This window comes from Podarcis cretensis (genome assembly GCF_951804945.1).
Source record: "Podarcis cretensis genome assembly, chromosome: 7".
NCBI classification, from domain to species: Eukaryota; Metazoa; Chordata; class Lepidosauria; order Squamata; family Lacertidae; genus Podarcis; species Podarcis cretensis.
In genome coordinates, this window is record NC_137176.1 from 42523957 (window position 1) to 42536189 (window position 12233).

At 39.6% G+C, this 12233-nt stretch overlaps 1 protein-coding gene across 4 annotated transcripts in view; it reads right to left on the bottom strand.

Annotated features, from left to right (window-relative positions):
* The window catches only part of LDLRAD4 (low density lipoprotein receptor class A domain containing 4), a 288568-nt gene that overhangs the window by 163794 nt on the left and 112541 nt on the right, over positions 1-12233 (bottom strand). For all 4 annotated transcript variants that reach the window (XM_079982993.1, XM_079982991.1, XM_079982992.1 and 1 more), the window contains one exon: positions 2431-2571. In XM_079982993.1, coding sequence (XP_079839119.1) covers positions 2431-2571 — 141 coding nt within the window. The remainder of the gene's footprint in view (positions 1-2430; positions 2572-12233) is intronic.

Genomic DNA, 12233 nt, shown 5'->3' on the forward strand with positions numbered 1-12233 from the left:
CAAGAGTGACTGTCTGTGGGAAGATTTAGCAGCCCCTCCCAGGCTCTAAAAATGAGACCATAAATTTATATGTGCTTTGGGAAGACCCTGCAGCAATCAAGTGTAGTTTGGTTCTAAATAATTTTCATATAAAATGCTTTCAGTGTTGATAAGTGCAATTTATTGTGCTCTGCACAGTTCAGTCAAAAATATGTTTTTGTTATACAACAACAGACATAGACCAGCTTTAGTAAGATTGCAGGTAAGAGAACAGGCGAAGAGCCCTGCTGGATCTGACCAAAGGCCTAACTAATCCAGCATCCTGTTTTCCACACTGGCCAACTAGATGCCTACAGGAAGCCCAATAAGGGTAATAGCCCTCTCCCTCCGCAACAGGCAATTCTAAGGCAAGCTGCCTCTGCTCTTGGTGGCAACTTATATGGAGTCGTCTTGAGTCACACCCAATGGTTAAATCTTGGTAGCATTGGCAAATTTAATATTTGTAACTACATCATGTCTGTCCTTCCTAAGGCTAGTTGTTGTTCTTTACAGCATAATTTTTACAACTGATTTTCCCTTAGAAACCAACAAACAACCTGTCATTTTGAGTAACTAAAATAGGGCATTAACAGGGAAGTTTGTGTAGGTGTTCTGACAGAACAAGCATTCAATAAAACCTTTTTGTGGCAGTCTCTCTCTCTCTCTCTCTCTCTCTCTCTCCGAGGTTTGGTATGTTTGTTTTTGTTTGTTTGTTTGTTTGTTTGTTTGTTTGTTTGTTTGTTTTTCCATCAATATTTTCTTTCTATAGCCAATACATGTTGTTAAGTATGAGTTCTGTAAGTATGAGTTCTATAAATATTTTCCATTCAATAGCCTGTCCTTCATTTTTGAGACAAATCTGGGGAGGGGGCCTGAAATGGGCAAACCTTTAGTGGCAGTTAAATTGGTTACCTTAACCTGGAAGAAACAGTGTGTTCAAACTAGGAATTTTGTCACATTGATTCTGACTTTTTTGAGCTCCCAATACAAACTGGCAATGGCAAAATGGTTGGGTCAACATGCCCTTTACCAGTGCTGGGTCACTGGCAAATCCCAATCCTGCTGCCTTCTGCTAGAAGGCAATAAAATCTTAGCCATTTGTCATGACTCAGGTGCATATCTATGCCCAATACCCAATATTTATTCTCTCAAGAAATCACACGCTTTTTAAGATGTCAGAAGCCAGTTCAGTTTGATAGGCTGCCCATATTCGGTGAAATGTTGAAATGTCCATAGTGACCCATCTTTTGCTCCAAAGAACAGGTCATGCTACAAAACTAGTCACATGACAGACTTAACTTGGAGCAAAGGCATTATTTGTAGATCAAAGAATGCAACAACTTAAATCAACTGTGTTTATGAAGCCAGCACAGCATTTAAGACGCACATACTAAAATAAAGTCACAGAATGTCATAGGTTGTTTTTTTCATAAATGCATTTATGAAGAAAATCCACAGGATAAAACACATGTTGAAAGCACGACTTCCCTTTAAAACTACTACTGAATGCAGCTAATTTATATTCTATCTGAAAGCACATATTTTATGGCCGCATTATAGTAACCAAATACCTCTGAATCACATGAAAAATACTAGTTTCATACTATCATACTACACTATTAAGAAATATGTGTTTCTTGGTTATAAAAGCTGGATTCAAAAAGATTATGCTTCTGAAATATAGCCAAATAATATTTAATTCGGAAGTCCATTAAGGAGGATATCAAATGCACACCAGTTACCTTGTCAGCTGGAATATTTCCCATTTTTATACATCCCATCCAATTCTATCTCAACCTAGAAGTACTTTAAAGCATCTTCAGCACATATATAACAGAACAAAAAACATATGAGTTTCAATACAGGCAGACTGTGCATATTGCTTTCTCTGTTTTAAAAGGAACAGCTTTATCTCCCCCCGGCAAACAGTACAAAGGGCAAGTCTGATATTATTTTCTGGTCCAGGAGACTTCGCTGTAGCTCATGTATAGAGCAACTTGCCATGTGGATCCTCAGGATCACGCTGGATCATTCTGGAGGACTCCATCATTGGAGAGCTGATAGCAATGTTTCCCAGCCATGCAACAGGCAGAAGTATAGTGTCCATATGAAGTACCGCTCAATTCTGCCTTTGGAAGAACAATTCTCACACATCTGGCTGACTTATAAAACAGCAGCTGCCGTGAGAAACACTCAAGCTCTAAGGAAGCGCATTATAGAGAGAAATGCAAAGCGCAAGTCACAACTACAGCTATGTTTTTAGTCTAACCCAATTATAGAAGTAGTAACAGGAGTTGGGTGGGAAACACCTTGCTACTTTCATTCAAATCTTTTGCAGAATAGCATGAGAAGTAGAACAGACTTCAAAGCAAACGTCATAACTGCCCATAGACACAGGGGTGAGGTACTTACAGCTGAAGATACTTGGAGGTGGATGCTCTGTTACAAGCAGACAGTTCTCTTCATCACTGTTATCCCCACAATCATTTTGTTGGTTACAGACCAGTGAGCCAAGATACAAGCATTTGCCACTGGTGCAGGTGAATTTGCACTCTGAAAAGTACAGCAGAAGAAAAAGGAAGATGTGAGTACTTTTTAATTTGTTCTTTCATTGTCTATCAAGGTTTAAAACTATTTAAATTAATTCAACTCTACATGTGGGAGATGATGTAAAGGATTCTTCTTCTTCCTATTTGACCTTTGGAGTTCTGTATTGCAGTACAGTTTAATAACCATCTTAATTACTGATTATTTAAATTGCACAAGAAATTACAAAATGGCAATATGCAGCATAAACAAGATAGGCACTTATGTTTTGAAATTATACAGAATTATAGCCCAGGTACCAATTCACAATTCACACAGCGAGGTTGTCCATATTATAATTTACAACTGTCATCCACAACTGTTAGATTGTGTGCAACCCATAAGAACTGCAGAGTCTTCTCTTTTGTTAAGTCCCATCTTGCTTTTCATGAGTTAGTAGATGCAGAAGTGATCATTACAGCTTATCACATACATCACACACGGGAATTGGCTTTAAGTCTCTGTGTTTCATTTTAACAGCCCAATTTAGTTGTGTTTAAGAATTACTGAAATCAATAGGACAGATTAGATGCTACTAATTTTTGTGCATCTCTGAATCAGAGCCATTCTCTCGAATTCTTTTAAAAACCAAGGCTAAGGCAAGTATTTAAAATAAACATGCAGAAAGCGGCTATCAAAAGAAGAGTTTGAAAGGAGGTTACTTATATATGTGCATATATCAATTTAACAGATTTATAAAGTGTCCCTCATCACGTTGTAATTCCATGGCAGTTGTCAATAAAATAACAAAGACAAGATACAATAAATGCATCAAAGCAGTACAAACAGAATTAATATAATACCAAACAGCCAAAAAGAGCAGATTAATCATAGACTAAGCACCTGTTCCATTTTTTTCCAGTCCAGAATCTGACACATATGTGGAACTCCAAGTGCTTTGTACAGTAGATGAAGCTTGGTAAACACAAGGAGCTATTTTCCTTTCCACACCCAGAAACAAGGGCATGGATCACTAAATCCAGGATTGTGATGACTAAATCTGCATTTCATAATTATTATTTTTTAAAAAATGTTTTGAAGCTTTTCACATCTGAAAGTGTCAGTTGCAGAGCAGGAACAGTACAGCCCCCCTACAAACTGTATTTAATATAATAATAATAATAAATTGTATTCATATCCCGCCCTCCCCAGCCGAAGCCGGGCTCAGGGCAGCTAACAACAATAAAACAGTACAAATGTACAGCACAAACAACACTCTAAAATCATTCATTATAAAATTATATTATTTGCTACTAAAATATGCAGAAAACTGGTGAAATTGCTTTGTTTAATTTCAAGTGTGTACATTCAAGTGTGTACTAGGTGTACATTCAAAAATTAAGTTCTTTGCAAAGCTGGTTGCTTTTAAACCACATTCAGCATCTAGGACAGTGGGAAGTGTGGTTTTAGAAATTATATATAATGTATACTGTATTTGAATCCATACTAGGCAAGAGCTGTCTGCTTGTGTGTCTGCTTGGAATGCTGCCAGCTTTGGACAATACATAATAATCATTAGTTCCTGTCCCTGCATTAAAACAAGGCTTTAAAGCTGCAAAATGTCTCAGCTTTGATACTGTAATATGCACGAATCCATCCAGGCCCATAAAATTATATCTCTGCCCACCTTTCTCAACTGCCAGATGGAGATTAACAAACTGGAGGACTGCCACAGTCGAACAGTCACTGTTTCACCCTATGTGCTCAATTCCCAAATGTCAGTATTGCCAAGCTGCTGAATACATTTCGAGATCTTCCTTAGCTTGGCAAAAAAAAGCTTAGCCCAATTGGTTCTAGATTTTCAGTTTCCTATCATTATTTCAGATTAAAGGAATGTTTTCTTAAATAAAGGCTGATGAGGAAAAGAGCCTGCTTTTCATTTGCAAGGGTCTAAAAGCCTTAATTAAATGTACCGAAGAGTAATAATATGCACTACTTCAAGGCCTGCAATCCAACAGAGTGGTATAAGGGAGAATCATAGACAGCCCTGCAATCCATATCTTACTAGCTTTCAACCACTTTAGTCAGTTGTTACTCCCACTAGGGGTGCCAACCTGAATAAAATATTGGAGGGGTAAGCCCCACACTGCATAATCAATTACATGATGTGGCACATGCACACCATCTGAATGGCAATGCCCATCAACTTTGGGGGCAGGGGTCCCTAGCAGTTGGTTCTTATGACTACCACCATGTTTCAAATGCACAACTGAAGCTGGGAGATGGCCTCCCATCCCAGTGCCATACTAAGACAGTTCACTGCTTGAACCCAATCACAAATGGTGAGGCTTCAACAGCTCTCTGGTGAAAACTTAACAAGTCTTGCTTGTACCATTCAGACTATTCATGCCTCCACCATTCTCTCTTTCATGAAGCCACTTATAATAAGTCTACTTTTTAGCTAAACTCACTTGTATCCAAGGCCAGGAAGGAAGGAAGATAGACAGGCAATGCCACTGAAATCCATCTACTCAGAAGAGCGGTGAACAGACTACAGGCTTATGAGAGCTACTTACGTTTTTTACCAAAACCCAGAGATCTGCCAACAGAAGGCAGGTACAAAACACAAACACTTAGGATTAAAGAATACCAAGCCCAGAAATGTATTAGGAACATCAGAACTGAACTCACAGTTCTGCTACTCAAAAATCCACTCCTAGTTATATTCCCCGCCCCTACCCCTACCAGCTTTCTTCATGCCAGTAATGCAATTAAGGATGGTGGGGGGCAGAGAATCATTTTGATTGTTATTGTTAAACAATTGAGAGTACAAAATTATTTCCAGTCTATTGCAAATCACTCATAGATCTTTTAGTAGATCCCAATCTATATTCTGCCTGCCCCTGATACTGACACATTAGTCTCTTTTGAACTAGAATATATATGCAGCATGGGTCAGGAAATGTAAATAATAATAAAAAACTGTTGGTCTAAATGACATTTTGAGCTTAGTCTCTCCTATTCCAAGGTATTTTCCATGCACCAGTAGTTTCAGATACTCTTAATAAATGCAGAACATCTGACTTCCACATATATACACTATTTTATGAAAACACTATCTTAAATGTCTCTCAGCTCTTTGAAATTACTTATTTGCCTTTTTCTTTGGCGACACTTCTCCCTTGTTTTAAACCTTTATAAACAGATATACATTCAAACAATTCTCTTAAAATCATATACAGGTCTACTCAAAAATAATCCCCATCAAATTCATTGGTGCTTACTCCCAGGCAAGTAGTACAGGAGTGCAGCCTTCCTTTCCCATTCACAGTAGTGTTTCAGTACTAATGACTGAAATTTCCCTCTCTCCCCCTCCAATAACAGGAGGGAGGATTTGTTTAAATAAATCAAGCCTAGTTAGGGTGCAGTGATTTAAATCAAGGCAATTTAAATCATCAAGAAAAAGGGAAAATTTAAGTCAATTTTCCAACTGCATGATTCTGTACAAGTAGACATACAAATTTGTTGCTATAACAAATTAAAGCATATCTGTTTGCAACTAAACAGAGCTATTATGCTACCAAACATGCAACATACTTTTTTTGTACTATAGAAATTAAATATGCCTAGGAGAAAAACTGAGAACATGAAGTTTCCAGTTTATCCCTCTTCATGAGCACCAAGCAATGCCATTCACTTGGCCTATGAGCCCAACTAGATGTGATGAACGGGCCATGGCTATTATTCACTGGATTTCTTACCTGCCCTTCATCATATTTTCCAAGAATTACTCTAAGAACACAACCTTCTCAGGCTGGTAAGACGGTGGCAAGATGAGCTCCTCATACATTGTGGCTTCTGGGCAAGTTGGGTCATCCAAGGCCATCCAAGCCTACGACCAGAACTTGGAATCTGACTCTGGGCCATACCAGGTAGATACTCCATCACAATGGTAACAATTTCCTGGGGCTCATCATATAACTGGAAGCCTCTGCAATCAAATAGATTCCCTTTGGGTTCTGCTGATCCAGAAAAATTCAGAAGCAATTCCCTCACTATCCAGGGAGCAGGCTAGGATACCAAGGATCATTCTGTGACTAACAAAAATTGAAGAGGCTGTTAGGAATCACGTCAGTTGTCTCAAACTTGCACTGGTAAGGAAATCAAAACCAACCCAGGGTACATAATGGTGCCTAATGACATACCAAAGAGATCTCAATAAACTGAGTTGTAACACAGCTTGTCTAGACAGGGGGGGGGGAGGGTGATCTAAGTTTTAAAGATAATCCAGCATGACTGTGTTTTATAAATAACTTTTCAAAGCTATTCCATTTCCACTTTCAAGTGGCAATCAGCAATCCTGGCTGGTCAGTTACAGAGCAGCCCCTAACCCCTATAGGTAGGAAGTATTAGCAGCTATGGATTAAAAGATTAGTTGGATTAAAAAAAAAAAATCATTAGGCTTACATCCCTACAAAGTCCAAAAACAACAAAACAATTTCATCAGATATTAAACTGATTATTACTGCTGGTGTGAATGGGCACTGTGCTTAGTTTGCACACATTTGTGTCCCAATTGAATTGCTACTTACCATACTGTGTGCATTTCATTGCCATCTAATTCCAACTTTTATAAATTTTCCCCTCTACACCAATTAGAGACAGGTACCTGTAGGAACTCCAGCTTTTCAGCGGTGTGACCTTTCCTGCCAAGGGGAGATGCTGGTTGTCAATGACAGACTGAATAAAATAACTTTGCACCAACTTTGGAAAAATGCTCCGGCTCTGGTGATCCTTCATGAGAAGAGAGTTTAATAAAAGTGAGGAGACTCAAGTATAACTCCCTATCAACCTGGATACAATAGCTAAAGCATAGGGGTAGGTTCTCTAAAACCTATTGCCTTCCATGAGATTTAGGTAGCCTAAATGTCTGCAGAACTGCAGCATAGAGCATTTTATGAATTAAAAAATGGCACCTTAAAGAGTGCCCAGAAGGCAATGTTCAGCCGATAGGGTAGCTTCATTAGAAAGCAAGCCATTGCATTCTGTGTAAGCTGCAGCTTCGAAACAAATTGTTCTCAAAAAAACCCTCTCTTTTTAAAAATGTAATAAATACATATAGTAAGTAGGCTTTTGGATAAGTACCAGAGAAACTGTGGCCAAAGAATTTGATACATATATACCTTGATGGGGCGGTAATCATTAAATGCTGAACTGTGAAATGTAATGCCATCATTATTTTCAATGCTTATTTTACACATGCTGTGTCTACTCACCCGTATACAATCCCATCCCATTACATTACGGTTAGTGCTTTCAGACTTTCCTTTGCACTAGGCTTCATAATACAAACAGCACCACCATTGTTTTATCATCCAGTTCCACATAAGGCACTTTAATTTACAGGTAAATGCTGCCAGTTTGTTTGTTTGTTTGTTTGTTTGTTTGTTTTTAATAAGGTCAGCTATGAGGGGGGTAGGGATAGGGTATTGATAGACATCAGTACTTAACAGCCTTGAAATTCTTGCCTGGCAATATAAATAGTATCATATACTAAGTGTGCATCAGTTTGGTGGGTACTCCAAACAACTAGATTAATTGCGGGGATTCAGGGAAGGTTCTCACATTCCTGGGTTGGACTGCACCATTAAAAAGGCATGTCAAGCCAGGTCAGGGATTAACCATGTAAGTAGCTCTCCCCCCCTTGTTGTTGTTGTTGTTGTTTTGTTCCCCAAAAAGTTAAAACCCGCAACCTCCCTGTCCCCCAAAACAAGCACACTTCTTTGTGAGAAAGGAAATGAAACTGACTGGGGAAACACTAAGAGGTCAAGAGGGGAGAAGCTTTAAAGCATGGACTATGCCTGGAAAGAGCAGAGGAAAGGTAGGTGTGGATAAGCCTTTAGTTTGTTTCAAAACGGCATGAATACTGACCTGGCCATACCCTCTGACATGCAAATTACTTATTCATGGTTCAGGATGTCCAGGGAAATGTCTATAGACACTAATTGTTAGGAAATGGTTTGGAAGGAGAAATCCATCAGAGCCCAGGAAAGATGACATATCTTCCCCTCTCCCAGGAAAGGGGGACTGGAAGAAGGACTGGAAGCAGTAGAAGGAGCAAAACAGAAAATCAAGACACGGACACAGAGAGAAAGTGAGCTGAAAACCACTGTTTAAACTGAATTCACCTAGTGGGGTGCTAGCATCTCTTTCTGGGGATCTGGTGTGAGATAGTGGTCGGGAGTCTGCTAAGGACTAAGACCATAAGAAGAGCCTGCAGGATCAGGCCAGTGGCCCTCTCGCCCAGCATCACAGTCACCAGTCAGACACCTAAGGGAAGCCCGAAAGAAGGACCTGAGTGCAAGAGCACTCTCCCCCTCCTATACTTTCCAGTAAGTGGTATTTTGAAGCATTGCTGCCTCCAGTGCCTAGCCATCAAGGTATGTAGCCATTGATAGCTTTTAGTTCCATTAATCAGTCTAATCCTTTTTTTACAGGCATCCGAGTTGGTGGCCATCACTACCTCCTGTAGGTGCAAATTCCCTAGTTGCGAGCTGCCCATGTGGGCGGGGTGAGCTGGGGCAAGGCATGCTACGTGGGGCCTCGCCACCACCTCCCCTGTAGGGCAGCTGAGGGAGAGGCAACGGGCAGACACAAGCCCCACACTGCCATTTCGGGTAGCATGGAGCCTGCAGGCACCTGAGCCACCATGCCATTCCCAGGAGAGACGCGTGGCTTGGGCACACTGTAAGTGCTGCCCTCCGCTGTTGGCACCCAGTGCCCCCCCCAGCTGCGCCTCTGCATGCCAATCACCGAGCAATGCCTGCAATATCCCAGCTACCAGCCACCATCTGTTTCCACAGCCAACTCACAAAGCTCACCAGTAACACCTCTCTCCCCTGGTCACTTCTTACCAATGGTCTAGTACTGCTTCACCTCATTTGTCACATGCTGTTGTGTGAAAATTTAAAGGTAGACCTTATTCTCCAGGTTTCTTACCTAGCAGCCAAAAACAGTAGCCAGGGAGAAGCAATGAATAAAATAATTCGTTGCTCTTCTAGTCTCTACATATTAATCAAAATAGCAGGGTGGTACAGATGGGAACTAGAAGTTTAACAGATAGATAGATAGATAGATATAGATGATAGATAGACAGACAGACAGACAGACACACACACACACACACACACTAACAGGAGGAACTTTATCACAAAATACACAATTTGAAAAATAATCAAGTAGCATGAATAAAATGGACTGTACTCAGAAAACACATCCCCACATATGGTAAACAGTTTGGGCAGCTACAACATGTTCAGAAAACCAGTAACCTGGCAGTGTGATCTTCACAAAACCACAATGTCCCTGAGGAGCACATAAAAAGTTCTGAAAAATAAGAAATAGCTTATGAAAGACAGTCTGTCTATTAGAGAAAGTAAGGGTCTTTGGATAAATGTGACTATGCATTATATAATTTTGTGCCATGAGCTGAAATTAACTTCACTTCTTTTTGGATAGTGCAATCAGAAGTAGACATGCACTCCTAGGTACGTGAGGACTGCAGTCCGATCTATAATCCTTCCCTCAAAATCTAGGGGGAAAGAAATCTAGAAGGAAGTCAAAGTCATAGCCCCCAACCAATTTATCACTAAAAAGGAAGTAACAGTCTAGAATAAAAAGTTATAGGAAGAAAGTTTGCATCTTCAGTTACTCCTTTAAAAACAAATATAAATAGAGGCATGAGACTGGACTGTATCCCTTCACAATGAAGATATTTTATGGAAACAGATGGTACACAGTGCATGAGATCATTAGACAAAAGTTTGTATCTTCAATATCAGCAAAAGAAATTAAGGGAAATTTAGGCTGTGTACACAACATACGTTTAAAGAACCCCCCCCCCCAAAAAAAAAAGAATCCTGGGAACTATAGTTTAACTCTCACAGAGCTACAATTAACAGCACCCTTAAATTACAGTTCCCAGGATTCTTCGGTGTAGATGTGCTTAAAATGTGCATGCAATCTTAACTTATAAATATCTGCTTAATATTTAAAAAATAGAGAAGCCATAAACCATCTCATGTCCTATAATGGCATGAACATATTTAGTGTGCTATAATTTACTATCACAGTGAGAAATTAATCACCCCAGTCACTCTAGCACACAAAATTAGTTTAACCCTAAGTGTCAGCTTCTTGACTGAAACAATGTTGTATGACAAAAGCTGGGTGTTCATATATGTGTTTTGAGCCAAAACAATTTCAGGGTATGCCAAATAATCACACACCTGTTAACGTCAATTTTTGTGCTCTAATCATGTGAATTTAACTACTTCCAGCACCTCCAGCTGTTGATCATGAGCAGATGCACAGCAGCCATAAGGGAAATCTCTTGGAATTTCAGCATCACTGATCAAAAAGTGGCAATGAAGAATCTCCCGGGTCCCACAATAAGCCAGTCCTTGAGTATAGCAAAATAATAATGCTGTTTGTTATCAACTGGCAAATGGCATAGTAGTGCCACAATTGGCATTTGGCATCCATTATTTTATCCTGCAGATAGCTCATTTGTCCCCACTCTTCTAAACCGTTCCCTAATTTGCTACACGTCAAGATATACTTTCCTCTCATTGGAATAATTAAACCGAATGAACGATAACTCTGAGTCTCTGCCTCTGCTCTGTTTGTGACTCTGCTCAGATGAAATACATGGGGCCAATAATCATAACACCAACAGCAAGTTCAGAACAGTCTTACAGTAGGACATGTGGACGGTCTGTTCAGAGAGGCTGAGTAGGGGTGGCTTTTCTCTCACACATTTCACAACTCAGTGTTCAACAGAGCTTAAACCATGAACTTCCTGAATTCAGTAACATTATGGTTGCAGTTCTGCCTGGCGGTACACACAATGTGCTTGCCGTAATGGCTTGATCTGGTATGGCACAGTCTATTTCACCCATGCAAACCTTCACAGGAGATTGCAGACATAATGAAAGTGCATGTACTAACTTACCAATACGTTAGGTTCACAAGTTTCGTAGCGTTACCAACACCAACGTAATTGCCTATGCAAACATATTTGGTTTGCACAGCCTCACATTCATATGGAGAAAAGTAGCAATATGTGAACGAAAAATAAATGGATACAACAGATCGTAAGACTGATCATGAGAGACGGCCTTCTTGGTGATTGCTTCCAGAATTTGAAAATTCCTCCCTAGAGAAGTTAGATTGGCTCCCTCCTTGTGGTCCTTCTACTGGCAGGTAAAAGACTTTCTCATTCCAGCAAGCTTTGGGGAACTGGCTGCTTTTAACAAAAGGGCTGTATGGTTTTGAAATTTTAATAGATAGTTTTAATTCTATCAATGTTTAATTGCTTTTAATTATTGCTTTTGTCTACATTTTTAGCTGTTCTTATTTTTATCTGTAAGCTACCTTGAGTCCCTGTCAAGGAAAAAGGCAGGGTATTAATAAATGGATTATGATGATGATGATGATAAGACTGTAGTGATTCCAATTTACCAGCAGCTCAACTATATACTGGAAAATGTAATCATGTATTGGAAAAAGGTAAACATATAAATACGTATTGCGTTTTTTGAGGGGGGTATTATTTTTTTCAGGGACCTTCCTCTTCTATACTGAGACTGCCATGAAGTTGTTACATCACTTCCCCTTATTTACCTTCC